Below are 21,190 nucleotides of genomic sequence, written 5' to 3'. Positions count from 1 at the left end.
GTTTCCTGTCTGCCAACCAATGTTCTATCCATGTCAGTACCCTACCCCCAATACTATGTGCTCTAATTTTTCCCACTAATCTCCTGTGTGGGACCTTATTTCTTGTGTGGGACCTGAAAGTCCAGATACACTACATCCACTGGGTCTCCCTTTTCCATTTTACTTGTTACATCCTCAAAAAATTCCAGAAGATTAGTCGAGCACGATTTCCCCTTCGTAAATCCATGTTGACTTGGACCAATCCTGTTACTGCTATCCAAATACGCCGCTATTACATAGTTTATAATTGACTCCAGCCACTTCCCCACCGCTAACTGGTCTATAATTCCCTGTTTTCGCTCTTCCGCCTGTCTTAAAAAGTGGAATAACATTAGCTATCCTCCAATCCATAGGAACAGATCCAGAATCTATAGAACATTGGAAAATGATCACAATGCGTCCACAATTTCTAGAGCCACTTCCTTACATACCCTGGGATGCAGACCATCAGGACTTGGGGATTTATCAGCCTTCAGTCCCATCAGTCTACCCAACACCATTTCTTGACTAATGTGAATTTCCTTCAGTTCCTCCGTCACCCTAGATCCTCTGTCCCTTAGTACATCTGGAAGATTGTTTGTGTCCTCCTTAGTGGAGTCAGAACCAAAGTACCCTGTTCAACCTGTCTGCCATTTCCTTGTTCCTCATGATAAATTCACCTGTTTCTGTCTTCAAGGGACCCACATTTGTCTTAACTAATCTTTTCTTTTTCACGTACCTAAAGAAGCTTTTACTATCCTCCTTTATATTCTTGGCTAGCTTAACTTCCTACTTCATCTTTTCTCCCCATATTGCCTATTTAGTTATCTTCTGTTGTTCTTTAAAAGTTTCCCAATCCCTTAGCTTCCTGCTCATTTTTGCTACGTTATACGTCTTCTCTTTTAGTTTTATATTGTCCTCGACTTCCCTTGTCAGCCACGGTTGCCTCCTACTCCCCTTAGAATCTTTCCTCTTTGGAATTAAATGATCCTGCATCTTCTGGATTATTCCCAGTAATTCCTGCCATCGCTGTTCCACCATCATCCCTGCTAGGGTTCCTTTCCAGTCAACTTTGGCCAGCTCCTCCCTCATGCCTCCATAGTCCCCTTTGTTCGACTGCAATACTGACACTTCTGATTTTATCTTCTCCCTCTCAAATTACTGATTAAAATTTATCATATTATGGTCACTACCTCCTAATGGCTCCTTTACCTTGAGTTCCCTTTATCAAATCCGGCTCATTACACAACACTAAATCCAGAATTGCCTTCACCCTGGTAGGCTCCATCTTGGAGGCACTCTACAAACTCCCTTTCTTGGGGTCCATTACCAACCTGATTTTCCCAGTCTACCTACATATTGCAATCTCCCATAACCACCATAGCATTACCTTTGTTACATGCCAATTTTAACTCTGCTGCAACTTGCACCCTATATCCAGGCTACTGTTGGGGGCATGTAGATCTCTCCCATTTGGGTCTTATTGCCCTTACAATTTATCAGTTCTATCCACAATGACTACATTTTCTGATTCTATGTCACCCCTCGCAAAGGACTAAATTTCATTCCTTACCAACAGAGCTACCCCACCCCCTCTGCCCACCAGTCGGTCTTTTTGATAGCACGTATAACCCTAAATATTCAGTTCCCAGCCCTGGCCCTCTTGCAGCCATGTCTCTGCAATTCCCACAACATCATACTTAGCAGTTTCCAACTGAGCCTCAAGCTCATCCACTTTATATCTTATACTTAACGCATTCATTTATAGCACTTTTAATATGGTATTCACCTCACCTCCCACACCGGTTCCTATTTCATCTGACCTTACTCTCTTATCCCTTCTTGAACTTTCCGTCCCATTAATTTGGGTGTATTTTGTAACTTTTCCTATATTCTCTTTCCCTTTAACTCCATCCATATACTTCCAATTTGTCGACCCCTCCCCCCCGCTGCTTCGTTTAAACCCATCTGTGTAGCACTAGCAAACCTGTCTGCCAGAATATTAGTCCCCCTCCAGTTAAGGTGCAACCCCGTGACTCCAGGTCCATGCTTGAAGCTGAAAGAGAAAAGTAATTTGTCAACATAAGACAAATCACTCTAATTTTTAAAGCTTTTTCTTGGCACATCAGCTGGAAAATAAAAGCAATAGCAAAAACCCAAAACATTTTTGACATTCTTGCACTTTCCTGAAGCAGATGTCAATTGGGCTTCTGAAAATCACAGGCGGCAATGACAATGGTTCTGAGGGCTATTTCAAAGCATCAATCTGCTGAATTACAAATAATTAGCATGGATGAGTAGCCATTGATCAGTTTCAGATCTTTGTCATATTTTTGTACAGTTAAGTATTTTTTTTAATGTCTATCTGTCACATTATAGCTATTCTTTAAAATAAAAATATTAATGTTAGTGATCAGAATTCATTGTTTGTTACAGATCTCGATGACTTTAAGTTTGACCCATTTGGTACCTTTAGCAATGGCTCTGCAGTCAGCAGTTTAACTAGCTATGATTGGTCTGAGAAAGAAGACTCAGGCACCCACATTAAGAAGCAGCCACCATTCTTTAATTCCGAGGGCAGGTCCTTATCCTCCACCTCTGTGCTTCAGAAGAAAGAAACTTCTTTTGGCAGCTCTGAAAACATCACTATGATGACTGTCTCCACGGTAACAACATTCTCAGCTGAAGATGCAAATTCCCAACACAAGTTTGATGCCTTCGGAGACTTCAAAGAGACAGCAGAACAGACCAAACAGAAAAAACAAAGTGGTAACGACTTTGGAGACTTTGCAATTACTTCTTTGAGGGAAAGGGAGAGAGAGATTACAGAGCCTCATTTGGCCGAACCAACTTCTGGAGATGCAGAGCGAGGGACTGAAGTCCAAGTGACAAATGGGGTTTCCTCCGAAGAAACGAAGACAGAATCCTTTGATGAATTTGGGGAATTTCAAAGTGAAAAGCCCAAAATTAGTAAATTTGACTTTCTAATGGCTAGTTCCCAGGGCAAGATAAAATCCAGTGAAGAGATGATCAAGAGTGAAATGGAAACATTTGACCTTTCAGTACAAGGTACGTATCCAGAGTTGAATTAATTTTGGTAATATTGCTACTTAAATTCAAAGTTGGCTGTTGAGAAAACATGTATTTGTTGAAAAGAAAATTTAGATCTTGAATTGCTGGAAAAATGGTTGTTCAAATTTAAAAATAATAGCCATTTGTCTTCTGAATTCACAAATGTATCGATGCTTCATGCTATGGTTTCCTTTGTTGAGTTTTCTTAACAGCAGCAGCTTGTATTTAATGTGGGATATGCCCTAAGACACGTCATGGATTTCAGGTTGTAGACGGTAGTTAGGAGGGGTGATCAGTCATCAGCTTGGTCAAACGGTAGGTTTTAAGGAACTCTTTAAGAAAGATGAGAGAAATTATTTGAGGAAGGTTATCTGATAACCAGGTAGTCCAGGTAGCTGAACTTGAACCATGGGATAGTTTTCCCCGTTGTGGGGCCAAATCGCACCCTTCCCTAACCCCCAAACCATCATCCACCTGTAGAAACCAATTTTTAAGATTGCCTGTGACAAATTTTATCTTTTGTCCCTGTGACAATGTAATTATGTCTTCTTAAAAAATGTCCAGGTTAAAACAAATGTAGCTTGCTCTGACATTTTAGAGAGTTGGGTAAAACGAGAGATCAGTGCTGGCTGGATTGGAGGGTTTCAGCTACAGGGAGAGGTTGGGGAGACTTGGAATGTTTTCTCCGAAACATTGAAGGTTGAGGGGAGAACTTGATAGAAGTTTATAAAATTATGAAAGGCATGGATAGGATAGACAGTCGAAATCCTTTTGAGACACAAAAAGCTGGAGTAACTCAGACCCAGTCAGAAGAAGGGTCTCAACCCTAATCGTCATCTATTCCTTTCATCCAAAGATGCTGCCTGACCTGCTGAGTTACTCCAGCTTTTTGTGTCTATCTTCAGTTTAAACCAGCATCTGCAATTCCTTCCTACACAGAAACTTTATTTCCCAGGGTGGGGATGTCCAACACTAGAGGGCATAGCTATAAAGTGAGAGGAGGACAATTAAATGGAGATGTGCTGAGCACGTTTTTTTACACAGAGGGGGTGGGGGCTTGGAACACACTGCCAGTGGTGGTGGTGGTGGTGGAGGCAGATACAATACAGGTGCACACCCTTTTATCCGAAAGCCTTGGGACCAGACACTTGTCGGATTTCGGACATTTTCAGATTTCCGAATGGAAGATTTTTAGCGTAGATTAGGTAGGTAGCACGGGCGGCTTGAAAAGTCTGGAGCGGCTGCCTCCTCCCCGGAGACCGGGGAATCATGGTAAATCATTGCATAAATGTTAGTCAGTTACTTTGGAGGGATTTTATGTGGTGGTGGTGGGGGGGGTGGGTAAAGGGGAAAACTTTGATTCTTAGTCCCCTACCTGGTCGGCGACTCCCAACATCGCGGAGCTGGGGGCTCCGTCCGGCCGCGGGCGGCACCGGTTGGAGCTCCGACCCCGGCAACTCTACCCCTGGCTGCGCGGCGCTCCAAATCCAGCGCCGCCCGCGGCCGGACGCCCGCAGCCCCAGCTCCGCGAATGTTGGGAGACGGCGGCCACAGCACTCCGGAGCTTACCGCACGGCGACCCGGTAAGGCATTGCCCGCTCCCCGCTGGTATCCCAGCGCTGCGACGCCGCCGACTCCCAACATTCGCGGAGCTGGGGCTGCGGGCGTCCGGCCGCGGGCGGCGCTGGATTTGGAGCGCCTCGCAGCCAGGGGTAGAGTTTCCGGGGTCGGAGCTACAACCGGACGCCCGCAGCCCCAGCGCTGCGGAGCTTACTGCACGGCGACCCGGTAAGGCATTGACCGCTCCCCGCCTCTCCGACCAGGTAGGGGACTAAGAATTAAAGTTTACCCCTTCACCCCTCACCCCCCTTTCACATAAAAGCCCTCCAAACTAACTGACTAACATTTAAGCAATGATTTACAGATGTTTAAGTGTCTCCCCGGTCTCCGGGGAGGAGGCAGCCGCTACAGTAGTACAGACCTGGGTTGACCGTGGGTCGTTTCGGGTCAAGTTTGGCGCCAAACGCGAGCTTTGGTGTGCAGACGACATCCTGGAAAAAATGGCCGGTTTTCGGAGTTTTTCGGTTTCTGGAACTCCGGATAAAAGGTTGTGCACCTGTAGTAGCTTTTAGATAGCCTCATGTTAGTGCAGGCAGATGAGATGAGTTCAGCTGGGCATCATGTTTGCACTAACATTGTGGGCCAATGGAACTGTTTCTGTGCTCTACAACTCTATGAAATCAAAGTGTGTAGCAGTATTAAAAAGAAAAACATTCAGTAGTCCAGAAATTCTGTTAGTCTGGCACCACCATAGTCCCAAACATGCCAGATTATCAGAGTTGTAGTGTATTTACAAGGCACGATTTATGTTAAAATACTGCCTGTCATAAACTTGTTTAATGTAAGATTTCAACCAAAAATATGCAGGATCTCATAAAAGGAGTCTGAGCCTGGGGGATAAGGAAGTGACCCGTCTTGCAGCACCTTCAGAACAGGCATTCAGAGACCGTTCTAATACTTTAAATGAGAAACCAGCAGCACCACTGCCAGTCATCAGAGACAAATATAAGGACCTGACTGGAGAAGTGGAGGTAAAAATTCAATGTGCAATCTGAGTTTGATGATGTTTGTAAAGTCCACTTTACACTGAGGAAGTAAATATGATTGTTCTTAATTTCCAGGTTACAGAATGTCTGATTTTATTCTGTAGGACATCGGGGGGTATTTGATATTCTTCTGTCAGTGGTGGTTTGTTTGGGAGCATTCACTTTGCAGATTCAAAAATGTCAGATAGAATCCCATTTGAGAGACATGAACAGAGAAAGAAAGTCAGTCTGGTGTTCTTGTGCGGGGGCTGAGAGTGCTGCTTTGTTAGAGATAGTACTTTGTTAAACCAAGGCCTTGTCTGCTCTCTCAGAACAGATAACGCGGGATTATTCTTAAGAGCCATTATCCCAGTGTTGTATATAATATCTATTCTTCATTTGGCATCACAACAAAACATGTTTCTAGCCATTGATATGTGTGGGAGTTTGCTTTGAGCAGTTGTAGCAGCTCTATCTCCTACATTAGTGGAATGTCACTGGTACTGAAGGACCAAGTCAACAGCCAGAAAAGGAATGCCATTTAAAATATATATTTTGGCAAATTTCACTGATTTCCTCTTAGAAACATTTCAAAATGAACGAAGGAGACTTGTAATTTATATTTTGCCAAAAAGAAACTGCTGTAGGGGTTGGGTTGGGGGATGGGCAGATATAGGTGAGGCAGGGGGAGAGGGAGTTGGGCAGATATAGGTGAGGCAGGGGGAGAGGGAGTTGGGTTGGGGGATGGGCAGATATAGGGGGAGAGAGGGGGGCAGATATAGGTGGGCAGGGGGGGAGAGGGGGATGGGCAGATATAGGTGAGGCAGGGGGAGAGGGGGTTGGGTTGGGGGATGGGCAGATATAGGTGAGGAGGGGGGGGAGAGGGAGTTGGGTTGGGGGATGGGCAGATATATAGGGGGAGAGGGGGGGGCAGATATAGGTGAGGCAGGGGAGAGGGAGTTGGGTTGGGGGATGGGCAGAGATAGGGGGAGAGGGGGGCAGATATAGGTGAGGAAGGGGAGGGAGTTGGGTTGGGGGATGGGCAGATATAGGTGAGAGGGAGAGGGGGCAGATATAGGTGGGAGAGGGAGTTGGGGAGAGGGGGGGATGGGGATGATATAGGGGGGGAGAGGGGGGCAGATATAGGTGAGGCAGGGGGAGAGGGAGTTGGGTTGGGGGATGGGCAGATATAGGTGAGGAAGGGGGGAGAGGGGGGGGGATGGGCAGATATAGGTGAGGCAGGGGGAGAGGGGGATGGGCAGATATAGGTGAGGCAGGGGGGAGGGGGGGGAGGGGGTTGGGTTGGGGGATGGGCAGATATAGGTGAGGAAGGGGGAGAGGGGGATGGGCAGATATAGGTGAGGCAGGGGAGAGGGAGTTGGGTTGGGGGATGGGCAGATATAGGTGAGGAAGGGGGGGAGAGGGGGATGGGCAGATATAGGTGAGGGGGGGGAGAGGGGGGGTGGGCAGATATAGGTGAGGCAGGGGAGAGGGAGTTGGGGGGGGATGGGCAGATATAGGTGAGGAAGGGGAGAGGGGGTTGGGTGGGGGGTGAGGCAGAGGGGAGTTGGGTGGGGGATGGGGATATAGGGGGATAGGGGGGGGGGCAGATATAGGTGAGGCAGGGGAGAGGGAGTTGGGTTGGGGGATGGGCAGATATAGGTGAGGGGGGAGAGGGGGGGGGCAGATATAGGTGAGGCAGGGGGAGAGGGGGTGGGCAGATATAGGTGAGGCAGGGGGAGAGGGAGTTGGGTTGGGGGATGGGCAGATATAGGTGAGGCAGGGGGAGAGGGGATGGGCAGATATAGGTGAGGAAGGGGGAGAGGGGGATGGGCAGATATAGGTGAGGAAGGGGGAGAGGGATTGTTGAGACGGACTGGGTGGTGATAGGTGGAACCAGATGGAGGAGGGATGGAAAAGATGGAGAAAGGGAGAGGGCTTTGAATGCCTTGTTGTTAAGTGTGGGAAATCTGGGTTGTCTGAAATTACTTTGTACTTCTTGTTTACTTTGTTTTGTAGTAGGATTTGCATATTTCGATAATTCTTAATTCCACTGTGGAAGTATTCACGTCATACTATGTTGGCTCGATTGGTAGCAGCAATAAATACACATCTTGGTATACAAAGGGTGACCCAGTAGTTAGTGCATACAGCAACCTGCCAATTAATGGGGCTCTGGTTTGATCCTGACCTTGGCTACTGTCTATACAAAGTTCACATGTTCTTTCCTTGACTGCATCAGTTTTCTTCAGATGCTCTGTTTTTCTCCAACATTCCACTCTTATGTTGGTAGATTAATTGGCTATTTAAATTACCCCTTTGTACAGATTGATGGCAAAAAGAAACGATGGTCTTTGTAAATTGCAGAGCTACAGTGATATATATGAGGGGAAATTGCTTATGGGAGCTGACATTTGACCCCATAGGGCAAGTGCCCTGCACCCATCTTATTGTAAGTGCAAGATACTTACTACATGCGGAATGTGTGAACAAACTAGTGTCAGATTAAATTGTATGTTGTATCCTTTTCAGGAAAATGAACGTTATGCCTATGAATGGCAAAGATGCTTGGAAAGTGCATTGCAGGTAAAGCCTTCAATGTTTTATTTAGTAATGCCTTGTGGTTGTATGTCAGAGCAAAGTCACACAGTATATGTTCACAGTATGGAATACTTTACGACTTGGATTCTAAAGCAAGTGGTGGGAGATCCTAATGGGAACAATCAACACAATTAGACCATTGAGTTAAACTTAATGAATTAATTGTTTTCTGTATGCTCATGGAGTGTTAAATATTGTACATTCTTATTGTGTGGATGTTCCCACCCACATCCCAAGTCTTTGGAACAATTACCGATGCTATGAATAATTAATGCTACATATGGAAAGCCAACTCCTTGCAGTACCCAGCAGTCTCAAATAATTGGGGGAGCACAATGCATTTCACATCAATTTATTCTTTCGCCTTTGTAGTTGAGTGTTAACTGAAGTCACTGTGAAAACAAAGTAATTGAAATTAGATTGAATATGTACTATCCAAGTTTATTTTCATCCTTCTACTGTTGAAGCACGTGCATATGTTCCAAAGCACTGCATTCAGTTGCCCACTTCCAGCAGTGTTTTCTGTTCTGCACTAACCAAAACTTTGAGAAGCAAAGCCTTCTTTGCCGCCAACTTAACCTGCAAATTAACCTTTAGGGAACCCTGTACCAGCACTCTCGTCCCCTTGCAGCGATCCTCTCCCCATTTCCTCCTTTACTCCTATCAAAATGCATAACTGTACATTTTGCTACACTGTATTCCATTTGCCACTACTTTGCCCACTCTTCCAACCTGTCCAAGTCCTCTGCAGCATTTGTTCTTTCTCCACATTACCTGCCCCTCCACAAAATGGCCTTCAATGCCATCATCCAGATCATTAACATAAAATGTGACGTAGTGGGCCTAACATGACTAGTCACCGACTATCGACCAGAAAAGGCCCCCTTTATTCCCACTCTTTGTCTCCTGCCAGTCATCCAATCTTCTATCTGTGCTGGTACCTTGCATCTAATACCATGAGCTTATGTTTAGCAGCCTCACGTGTGGCACCTTATCAAAGGCCTTCTGAACCTCCAAGTAAACAACATCCGCTGACTCTCCTGTGCCTATCCTGCTTATGGCTTTGTCAAAGAATTACAACAGATCCGTCAGGCAAGATTTCCCCTTCATAAAACCATGCTGACTTTGGCCTATTTTATCGAGTGCTTTTTGTCATAGAGATATGAGTTCCTATGCATGAAACCATAGTCAAGGTGAATTCTAATGGCAGGTAGTAAGTACAGCACTTAAGAGTCAATGAGACATCCAGCATGGTACATGCCCTTTGGCCCAATATGTCCATGCCAACCAAGATGTCCCATATACACTTGTCTCAGGCTTGCCTGTGTTGGCCTATATTCCTTTAAACCTTTGCTATCCATGTACCTGCCTACGTATCTTTTAAATGTTCTGATAGTACCTGCCTCAACTACCTCCTTTAGCAGCTCACTCCATATACCCACCACCCTCCATGCAAAAATGTTGCCCCTTGGGTTCGTATTAAACCTTTGACCGTAAATCTATAGCCTCTGACCCTCGATTCGCCTATTCTGGATAAAAGACTCCTTGCATTCACCCTATCTATTCCCTGCATGATTGTTTACACCTCTATAAGATAATCCTTCCTCCTCCTGCGCTCCAATGAAGGATGACCTGGCCCACCCAACCACAGGCCCTCAAGTCCTAGCAATACCCTCACAAATCTTCTCTGCACTCATTACAACTTAATGATGTCCTTCCTATAGCAGGGTGACCAAAACCGAACACAATAAAACGCAGCACAGTAGCGCAGGGGTAGAGCTGCTGTCCTACAGCACCAGAGACCCGGGTTGTGTCCTGACTACAGGTGCTGTCTGTAAAGAGTTGATACGTTCTCTCTGTGACCGTCTGGGTTTTCTCTGGGTCCTCCGGTTTACTCGCACACCAAAGATGCACAGATTTGTAGGTTCATTGACTTGGGTAAAAATTATAAATTGTCCCCAGTGTGTAGGATAATGCAAGTGTACGGGGTAATCACTGGTTGGTGTGGGCTGAAGGGCCTGTTTCCACTCTGTGTCTCTAAAGTCTAAAGACACTACTCCAAACGAGGCCTCACCAACATGTTGTAGAACTGTTGTTCTCAATTTCATCCCAATCGTCCAAATTTCTATTCTCAATTCAGACTGAAGAAGTGTCTCGATCCAAAACATCACCTATCTATGTTCTCCAGAGTTGTTGTCTGACCCACTGAGTTACTCCAGCACCTTGTGCCTTTTTTTTTGTTAACTAGCATCTGCAGTAGCAATCTTTTATTGTCAATTCCCTGACTGTCAAAGGCCAATGTACCTAAAGCCTTCTTGGCCATGCTATGTACCAATTATACCACTTTCAGGGCACTGTGTACCTGTACTCCTAAATCCCACTGCTCTAACGCACTCCATTCTCTGTGATGGTCCTGTCCTGGTTTGACTTCCCCAAAGCAACATCTGACACTTATCTGCATTAAACTCCATTAGTCATTCATCCACCCACTTGCCCAGCTGATCAAGATCTTATTGTCATTTTTAATAACCTTCACTATCTACGGTACTCTCCACTTTAGTGTCATCTGAAAATGTTCTAATCATACCTTCAACATTCTCATCCAAATTGTTGATTTAAACTACAAATCCCAATGGGCTCAGCACCGATCCCATTAGATATAACAGGCCAGTTTTTAAATAGCTTTGATTAACATAGAATCTTAGAGGCATTTTCCCCACCCGATCTTCCTGCAACTTCTCCAATCACATACATACCCATGCCTTCCTTTAACTTCAAACTATCAATATTGATGTTTCCAAGTAGCCGATATAACCTTTTTTGAAACTATTGATTACATTTGAGGTATTGCTATTAAATATTGTTAATTATCCAATAACGAGTATCTTAACTTGCTAATAGTTTTGTTTCCATTTGCTTGCCTTCTATATTTTCTTGTCAATATCTTATAGGGCCTATGAACATTTTTGTTTCAGGTGATCAACAAGGCCAGTGAGACTCTGAATGGAATTAGCAGCTCAACGGTATGCACCGAAGTCATTCAGTCGACGCAAGGCATGGAGTATCTCTTGGGTATGGTATACATGACAGCAATTACTAATTAATATGTCATTATTAATATTTAGGGGTTACTAGTTGTTTATTGAAGGCAGTTAAAATTGACTATGCTGCTCCGTTCACAACTTGTCAGCCTAACTCCTCTTCAAACCTCTTCTAGCTGTATCAAACTGCAGGCTGCATGCAGCAATTTGAATTTCATCAAATATTAAATGCATCTGCATTATACATATTCTCCAATTCAATTTTTGACATTTCCCCATTAGAAACTTCACATAAAATAATTTAGCCCATGTTATGTGAAACATAGTTGTGTATTTTAAACCCATGAGGTATTTACTCCACCCAGTGAATGTGGCAAATATCTTAATGTATGTAATTTAAAGAATTTAATATCCAATCATGCACTTCTTAAACCAGTCATTGTGCAGCATCAATTTCCCACACAATCACAATTTTCAGTTATTTCTCCTCTTCCCAAAGATATTGAATGTTTGTGGAAAGTGGTTACAGAGCCACTGGAAATCTTGTCTTTCCTTCTCTAAATTATAATTCCACCAAGTCCGCGCTGACCAGCGATTCCCGCCCCCGCATATTAACACTGTCCCACACACACTAGGGATAATTTACATTTATAGAAAACCAATTAATTTACAAACCTGTAAGTGTGGGAGGAAACTGAAGATCTCAGAAAAAAAACCCACGCGGTAATTCGGAGAACATAGAAACATAGAAATTAGGTGCAGGAGTAGGCCATTCGGCCCTTCGAGCCTGCACCGCCATTCAATATGATCATGGCTGATCATCCAACTCAGTATCCCGTACCTGCCTTCTCTCCATACCCCCTGATCCCCTTAGCCACAAGGGCCACATCTAATTCCCTCTTAAATATAGCCAATGAACTGGCCCCCCAACTACCCTCTGTGGCAGAGAGTTCCAGAGATTCACCACTCTCTGTGTGAAAATACAAACTCCGTACAGACAGCACCCGTAGTCGGGATCAAGCCCGGGTTTCGGGCACTAAAAGCGCTGTAAGGCAGCAACTTTACCGCTACACCATCGTGCCGCCCGCAGTTGTTGAACCTACTGCGGTTGCAGGGGAAAGTGCCTGGGGATGAGGTAATTTTGCTCCTCCCTTCCCCCAGGTAGTTTCCCCTGAAACTCTTGTTTTTCTAAGTTTTTTTAACCTAAAAGGAGGCCATTGAACCCTTTTCCATATGTTTAACCTAAGTTGCTCTTGGGGGTTGATTTTTCACTACATGTATTTAATGTCATAGCACAATTCCATTGATTTCCATATCAAGGAAAGTTATTAATCTTCATTTACCATGTTCACTTTACTATTTTGAACTTTGCGCAAATCTTTTCCCCACTGTATCATTTATGAAAAAACATGCCTAATTACTCCAACTTGGGGGGAAAGATGGAAGTGTGTAAAGTCACAGAGACATGCAGCATGGAAACAGGCCATTCTCTACTGTCCCACCTGGCCACATTTGACATATCTGGAGGACTGGAGAGTGGCTAATGTTGTTCCTTTGTTTAATAAAGGAAGTAGAGAGAATACAGGGAATTATAGGCCAGTGAGCCTCATGTCAGTGGTAGGGAAACTATTGGAGAGAGTTCTTTGAGATCGGATTTACTCCCATGTGGAAAAGAATGGGCTAATTAAGGATAACCGACATGGCTTTGTACATGTCTCACTCATTTGAGTGAAGTTTTTTTGAGGAGGTGACAAAGGAGATTGATGAAGTTAGGGTGGTGGATGTTGTATGTATGGATTTTAGTAAGGCTTTTAATGCCAGTCATGGCAGGCTGATCCAGATGAGTAAGATATACGGCATTCACGGTGATTTGGTTGTATGGATTCAGAACTGATTTATTCATGGAATAAGATTATGGTGGAAGATACATGTTCTGGATTGAGGTCTATGACCAGTGGTGTTCTGCCAGGATCTGTGCTGGGACCTCTGCTCTGTCTGATATATATATAAATGACCTAGACGTAAATATAGTAGGAAGGAACTGCGATACTGGTTTAAACCGAAGAAAGACACAAATTGCTGGAGTAACTCAGCGGAGCAGGCATGGGTGGAGGAGAGAAGATATGGGTGACGTTGCAGGTGGAGACCAAGAAGGAGGGTCTCGACTCTTGACCCAAAACTTCACCCATTCCTTCTCTCTAGAGATGCTCGTCACGCTGAATTCAGCAGTTTGTGTCTATCTTAGACACAACCTATCTTAGGTTGAGGATAGACAAAAATGCTGGAGAAACTCAGCAGGTGAGGCAGCATCTATGGAGCGAAGGAATAGGTGACGTTTTGGGTCGAGACCCTTCTTCTGACTGATCAGGTTGAGGAGTTAGTTGAGGAGTTAGTTTGCTGACAACACCAACATTGGAGGAGTTGCAGACAGTGAAGAAGGTTTTCAGTACATAGTGGTTTAGAGATCAACTGCAGAAAAGACAGAAATGGCAGATGGAGGTAAACCCAAGCAAGGAGAGAGTATACAGTTAATGGGAAGACCCTTAACACCATTGATGTGCAGAGTACAAGTTCCTAGCTCACTAAAGGTGGCAGCGTAAGTAGATAGGGTGGTAAAGTAGGCAAATGGTATACTTGTCTTCATTGCTAGGGGCATTGAATATATGAGTCAGGAGGTCATATTGCAGCTCTATAAGACTTTGATTAGGCTGTATTTGGAGTATGGCGTGCAGTTCTGGTTCCCCCAATACAGGACAGAAGTGGAAGCTTTGACGATTGTGCTGCCTGGATTAGAGGGATTCAGCAACAAGGAATTGGATAGACTTGGATTGTTTTCTCTGGGACATTGGAGGTTGAGGAGAGAGTTGATAGATGTATATATAATTGTGAGGCATAGATATGATCGACAGAACTTGTTTCCCCATGGTGGAAATGTCCACCACTACAGGGCATAGCTACACGGTGAGAGGAGGAGAATATAATGGGTTCAAGAAGGAACTGCAGATGCTGGAAGATCGAAGGTACACAAAAATGCTGGAGAAACACAGCGGGTACAGCAGCATCTATGGAGCGAAGGAAATAGGCGAAGTTTCGGGCCGAAACCCTTCTTCAGACTGAATATAATGGGGATGTGCGGGACTAGTTTTTTTACACACAGGTTGTGGGGATCTGGAACGCATTGGCAAGGGTGGTAATGAAGCCAGATACGAAAGTGGTATTTGAGATGCTTTTAGATATTTATTGATCTGTTGTGCTGCTGCAGGTAAGAATTTCAATGTACCGTTTTGGGATATATGACAGTAAAACAATCTTGAGTCCTTACTGACCATTCCTCAGCCCATTGCCCAGCTGATCAAGATCCTAATGTCATTATGAATGTAATTTTTGATAACCATTTTCACTGTTTACGATACCACCCATATTAATGTTATCTGCAGACTTACTAATAATGCCATGCATTCTCTTCCAATGACGGTGAATATGTTTCCAGATAGCTGGGAATTGCCAAATCTGTCATTTCTATTGCAGTGCTCAATTTCTATTATCTATCCATCTGGGATTTTTACATTAAGTGGACAGTGTGCCTTCTTTTACAGGGGTAATAGAGGTGTATAGAGTGACCAAACGCGTTGAGCTTGGAATCAAAGCCACAGCCGTGTGTAATGAGAAACTTCAGTTACTGATGAAGGAAATCGAGAATATTTGGAGCAGTCTCACAATATTCATGTCGCTCACTCCCCTCACGGTAAGACTGCCTCTATTTTCATCTGAATTTTCAAGTCTGTCATTGTTATTTTTGAACTTCCATTAAATACTGTGATGCAGCTTTAATATTATAAATTAAAATCTCTGGTAAATAAAGTTGGCATTATTTTGTACATTGTTTGCAAGACACAAAACTCTGTCCAAATGGAAGAAGCTGTGGATAAGTCAGCATGCCGTTTTCTTCCAACATGAGAGCCACATCTTTGGCATGAGCAGATTGAGTAAAGATGGATGTACTTTAAATGACTAATTATATATGTATATAATCTATCTAGGACAAGAGATTTCACTTCACGTCACATACATACAGCACAAAGAGGGAGCCAGGCAGAATAGTGAGAACTATAGGCCCGAAAGCCTGACCGGTGGTTGGCAAGACGAGGATACGGAGTACTTAGAAGTTCAGGATAAAAAAGGCTGGTCAGCATGGCTTTGTGAAGGGGAGGTTTTGCTTGACAAATCTGCTGGAATTCTTTGAAGAAATAAATAGAAGGACAGACAAAGGAGCGTCAGTAGATGTTGTTTATCGAAGATAGACACAAAATGCTGGAATAACTCAGCGGGACAAGCAGCCTCTCTGGAGAGAAGGAATGGGTGATGTTTAGGAACAATGTCAGTGGGATGGGTGGTACAGAGATATAAATGTAGTCGGAGACAGTAAGATTGGTAGGAGAACTGGAAATGAGGAGGGGATGGAAGGAGAGGGAAAGTAAGGGCCACTTGAAGATATTGTTTACTTAGATTTTCAGAAAGCCTTTAATAAGGTGCCACAAGTGCGGCTGCTAAGGAAGATGAGAGCCCACGGTATCAAAGGGAAGATACCAGCATGGATAGCAGGTTGGCTGGATGGCAGAAGACAAAGAGTGGCAATAAAGGGAGCTTTTCTGGTTGGCTGCCAGTGACTAACGGAGTTACGCAGGGATCAGTGTTAGGGCCGCTACTCTTCACATAGAAACATAGAAATTAGGTGCAGGAGTAGGCCATTCGGCCCTTCGAGCCTGCACCGCCATTTAATGTGATCATGGCTGATCATCCAACTCAGTATCCCGTACCTGCCTTTTCTCCATACCCTCTGATCCCCTTGGCCACAAGGGCCACATCTAACTCCCTCTTAAATATAGCCAATGAACTGGCCTCAACTACCCTCTGTGGCAGAGAGTTCCAGAGATTCACCACTCTCTGTGTGAAAAAAGTTCTCCTCATCTCAGTTTTAAAGGATTTCCCCCTTATCCTTAAGCTGTGACCCCTTGTCCTGGACTTCCCCAACATCGGAAACAATCTTCCTGCATCTAGCCTGTCCAACCCCTTCACGTATATTAATGATTTGGACGAGTTCATTGAAGGCTTTGTGGCAAGGGTTGCGGTTGATACAAAAATAGGTGGAGGGGCAGGTAGTTCAGAGAAAACGGGGACTCTGCAGAAAGATTTGGACAGGTTGGGAGAATGGGCAGAGAAGTGGCAGATGGAATATAATGTAGCAAAGTGTGGAGTCGTGCATTCTGTTAGTAGGAATAAAGGTGTAGGCTATTTTCTAAAAGGGGTGAAAATCCAGGTGGGAAGTGCAAAGGTACTTGGGAGTGCTGGTGCAGGATTCCTAAAAGGTTAATCTGCAAGTCGAATCGGTAGTAAATATTTCAAGAGGGCTTGAATACAAAAACTGGGATGTAATGCTGAGGCTGTATAAGGCGCTGGTCAGACCGCATTTGGAGTATTGTGAGCAATTTTGCGCACCATATCTGAGGAAGGATGTGCTGGTTCTGAAGAGGGTCCAGAGGAGGTTTACAAGAATCATGCCAGGAATGAGTGGGTTAACCTATGATGAGCGTTTGTCGGCACTGGGCCTGTACTCACTGGAGTTTAGAAGAATGAGGGGGGACTTCATTAAAACATACTGAATAGTGAAAGGCTTGGACAGAGTGGATGTGGAGAGGATGTTTCCACTAATGGGAGAGTCCAAGACTAGAGGTCATAGCCTCAGAATTAAATGACATTATTTTAGGAAGGAGATGAGGAGAATTTTCTTTAATCAGAGAGTGGTGAATCTGTGGAATTCTTTGCCACAAACGGCTATAGAGGCCAAGTCGGTGGATATTTTTAAGGTAGAGATACATCAATTCTTGATTATTACAGGTGACAGGTTATGGGGAGAAGGCAAGAGAATGGGGTTAGGAGGGAGAGATAGATCAGCCATGATTGAATGGCGGAGTAGACTTGATGGGCCGAATAGTCTAATTCTACTCCTATTCCTTATGACCTTATGACATCTCCTTTGCACCTCTCATCTGAGAGCTGTTGCCTCCAACTTTGACAGTTCTGCCCTGGAAAAAAGTTCTGACTGAGGCCAGTGTCTCTCGCCTCCTGTATTGGGCTGATCAGACATGTACACAATACTCCAAATGCGGCCTAACCAAAGTCGTATAAAGCTGCATCCTGACTTTTATACCCAATGCCCCAACCAATGAAGATATGCATACATATGTCTTCTTTATCTACTTGTGGCCACTTTGATGGAGTTATAAACCCAGACGCCTAGATACGTCTGCATATCAATTGCTAAGAGTCCTGCCATCATCTATATAACTTCCCCTTACACTCGACCTCCCAAAGAACAACAGCTCACACTTTTAACTCCATCTGCCATTTTCCTGCCCACCATCTTTTATGCAATGGGGATTAATGCAATGGAAAGGGGGATTAATGCAATGGAAAGGAAGGACATTAGTTTGGAGGATGTGGAATCGGTATGGGTAGAGCTGCAAAACACTAAGGGGCAGAAAACGCTGGTGGGTGTTGTGTACAGGCCACCTAACAGTAGTAGTGAAGTTGGAGATGGTATCAAACAGGAAATTAGAAATGCGTGCGACAAAGGCAAAACGGTTATAATGGGTGACTTCAATCTACATATAGATTGGGTGAATCAAATTGGCAGGGGTGCTGAGGAAGAGGATTTCTTGGAATGTATGCGGGATAGTTATCTAAATCAACATGTAGAGGAACCAACGAGAGAGCAGGCTATTTTAGACTGGGTATTGAGTAATGAGGAAGGGTTAGTTAGCAATCTTGTTGTACATGCCCCCTTGGGCAAGAGTGACCATAATATGGTTGAGTTCTTCATTAGGATGGAGAGTGACATTGTTAATTCAGAAACAATGGTTCTGAACTTAAAGAAAGGTAACTTTGAGGGTATGAGACGTGAATTGGCCAAGATTGACTGGCAATTAATTCTAAAAGGGTTGATGGTGGATATGCAATGGAAGACATTTAAAGACTGCATGGATGAACTACAAAAATTGTTCATCCCAGTTTGGCAAAAGAATAAATCAGGGAAGGTAGTACATCCATGGATAACAAGGGAAATCAGGGATAGTATCAAAGCGAAGGATGATGCGTACAAATTAGCCAGAAAAAGCAGCATACCGGAGGACTGGGAGAAATTCAAAGACCAGCAGAGGAGGACAAAGGGCTTAATTAGGAAAGGAAAAATAGATTATGAAAGAAAACTGGCAGGGAACATAAAAACTGACTGCAAAAGTTTTTATAGATATGTGAAAAGAAAGAGATTAGTTAAAACAAATGTAGGTCCCTTGCAGTCAGAAACAGGGGAGTTGATCATGGGGAACAAGGATATGGCGGACCAATTGAATAACTACTTTGGTTCCGTCTTCACTAAGGAAGACATAAATAATTTGCCGGAAATAGCAGGGGACCGCGGGTCAAAGGAGTTGGAGGAATTGAGTGAAATCCAGGTTAGCCGGGAAGTGGTGTTGGGTAAATTGAATGGATTAAAGGCCGATAAATCCCCAGGGCCAGATAGGCTGCATCCCAGAGTACTTAAGGAAGTGGCTCCAGAAATAGTGGATGCATTAGTAATAATCTTTCAAAACTCTTTAGATTCTGGAGTAGTTCCTGAAGATTGGCGGGTAGCAAACGTAACCCCACTTTTTAAGAAGGGAGGGAGAGAGAAAATGGGGAATTACAGACCAGTTAGTCTAACATCGGTAGTGGGGAAACTGCTAGAGTCAGTTATTAAAGATGGGATAGCAGCGCATTTGGAAAGTGGTGAAATCATTGGACAAAGTCAGCATGGATTTACGAAAGGTAAATCATGTCTGACGAATCTTATAGAATTTTTCGAGGATGTAACTAGTAGCGTGGATAGGGGAGAACCAGTGGATGTGGTGTATCTGGACTTCCAGAAGGCTTTCGACAAGGTCCCACATAAGAAATTAGTATACAAACTTAAAGCACAAGGCATTGGGGGTTCAGTATTGATGTGGATAGAGAACTGGCTGGCAAACAGGAAGCAAAGAGTAGGAGTAAATGGGTCCTTTTCACAATGGCAGGCAGTGACTAGTGGGGTACCCCAAGGCTCAGTACTGGGACCCCAGCTATTTACAATATATATTAATGATCTGGATGAGGGAATTGAAGGCAATATCTCCAAGTTTGCGGATGACACTAAGCTGGGGGGCAGTGTTAGCTGTGAGGAGGATGCTAGGAGACTGCAGGGTGACTTGGATAGGCTGGGTGAGTGGGCAAATGTTTGGCAGATGCAGTATAATGTGGATAAATGTGAGGTTATCCATTTTGGTGGCAAAAACAGGAAAGCAGACTATTATCTAAAGGGGGAGATGCAGCGAGACCTGGGTGTCATGGTACACCAGTCATTGAAGGTAGGCATGCAGGTGCAGCAGGCAGTAAAGAAAGCGAATGGTATGTTAGCTTTCATTGCAAAAGGATTTGAGTATAGGAGCAGAGAGGTTCTACTGCAGTTGTACAGGGTCTTGGTGAGACCACACCTGGAGTATTGCGTACAGTTTTGGTCTCCAAATCTGAGGAAGGACATTATTGCCATAGAGGGAGTGCAGAGACGGTTCACCAGACTGATTCCTGGGATGTCAGGACTGTCTTATGAAGAAAGACTGGATAGACTTGGTTTATACTCTCTAGAATTTAGAAGATTGAGAGGGGATCTTATAGAAACTTACAAAATTCTTAAGGGGTTGGACAGGCTAGATGCAGGAAGATTGTTCCCGATGTTAGGGAAGTCCAGGACAAGGGGTCACAGCTTAAGGATAAAGGGGAAATTCTTTAAAACCGAGATGAGAAGAACTTTTTTCACGCAGAGAGTGGTGAATCTCTGGAACTCTCTGCCACAGAGGGTAGTTGAGGCCAGTTCATTGGCTATATTTAAGAGGGAGTTAGATGTGGCCGTTGTGGCTAAGGGGATCAGGGGGTATGGAGAGAAGGCAGGTACGGGATACTGAGTTGGATGATCAACCATGATCATATTGAATGGCGGTGCAGGCTCGAAGGGCCGAATGGCCTACTCCTGCACCTAATTTCTATGTTTCTATGTTACACTAGTCATAGAGTCAAGTCAAGTCACTTTTATTTCTATAGCACATTTAAAAAACAACTCTTGTTTTTTGTATATTGTGTGTTCTTTTTTATTGTACCGCTGCTGGCAAATTAATTTCACTTGCATTTATGTGTTATACAACAGTGGTTATACAATAGTGGTTCATAGATTAGGTACATACATAAATACATACATATAGCCCTCCCTCAGAGGACGTCAAGAACGGCTTGAGAGTACAGATGAGGTTTATGTCTCGCCTTAAAAGAGTCGATGGAGGGGGCAGTTCTGATGGGAAGAGGGATGCTGTTCCACAGTCTAGGAGCTGCAACGGCAAAGGGGTGGTCGCCCCTGAGCTTATGCCTAGATGTTCAGTAATCCCGAGTCGGCCGATCTGAGGGACCTGGAGGTGGAATGGTGGGTGAGAAGACTTTTGATGTAGGTGGAGGCAAGCCCGTTAAGGGCTTTGTAAACATAAAGAAGGATCTTGAAATTTATTTGGAACCGCACTGGGAGCCAGTGGAGAGAGGCCAGAATCGGGGTGATGTGGTCCCTTTCTCGGTTGCCCGTCAGGAGTCTCGCTGCGGCGTTTTGGACCAGTTGCAGGCGGGACAGGGAAGATTGGCTGATGCCAGTGTAAAGGGAGTTGCAGTAATCTAGGCGGGAGGAGATAAATGTGTGGATGATCTTTTCGAGGTCGTCAAACTGGAGGAATTGTTTTATTTTAGCTATCGTCTGAAGCTGGAAGA

The 21,190-nt window shown here is 44.3% G+C and overlaps 1 protein-coding gene across 7 annotated transcripts in view; it reads left to right on the top strand.

Moving 5' to 3' along the window:
* The window catches only part of synrg (synergin, gamma), a 123,760-nt gene that overhangs the window by 87,732 nt on the left and 14,838 nt on the right, over positions 1-21,190 (top strand). For all 7 annotated transcript variants that reach the window (XM_055658211.1, XM_055658210.1, XM_055658208.1 and 4 more), the window contains 5 exons: positions 2,455-3,087; positions 5,518-5,681; positions 8,208-8,261; positions 11,252-11,348; positions 14,914-15,062. In XM_055658211.1, the coding sequence (XP_055514186.1) occupies positions 2,455-3,087; positions 5,518-5,681; positions 8,208-8,261; positions 11,252-11,348; positions 14,914-15,062 (1,097 nt within the window). The remainder of the gene's footprint in view (positions 1-2,454; positions 3,088-5,517; positions 5,682-8,207; positions 8,262-11,251; positions 11,349-14,913; positions 15,063-21,190) is intronic.

The sequence above is a fragment of the Leucoraja erinacea genome, chromosome 28 (genome assembly GCF_028641065.1).
Source record: "Leucoraja erinacea ecotype New England chromosome 28, Leri_hhj_1, whole genome shotgun sequence".
Taxonomy (NCBI): Eukaryota; Metazoa; Chordata; class Chondrichthyes; order Rajiformes; family Rajidae; genus Leucoraja; species Leucoraja erinaceus.
Note: the sequence above shows the minus strand (reverse complement) of the source record. Positions and strands in the feature narration are given on the sequence as shown.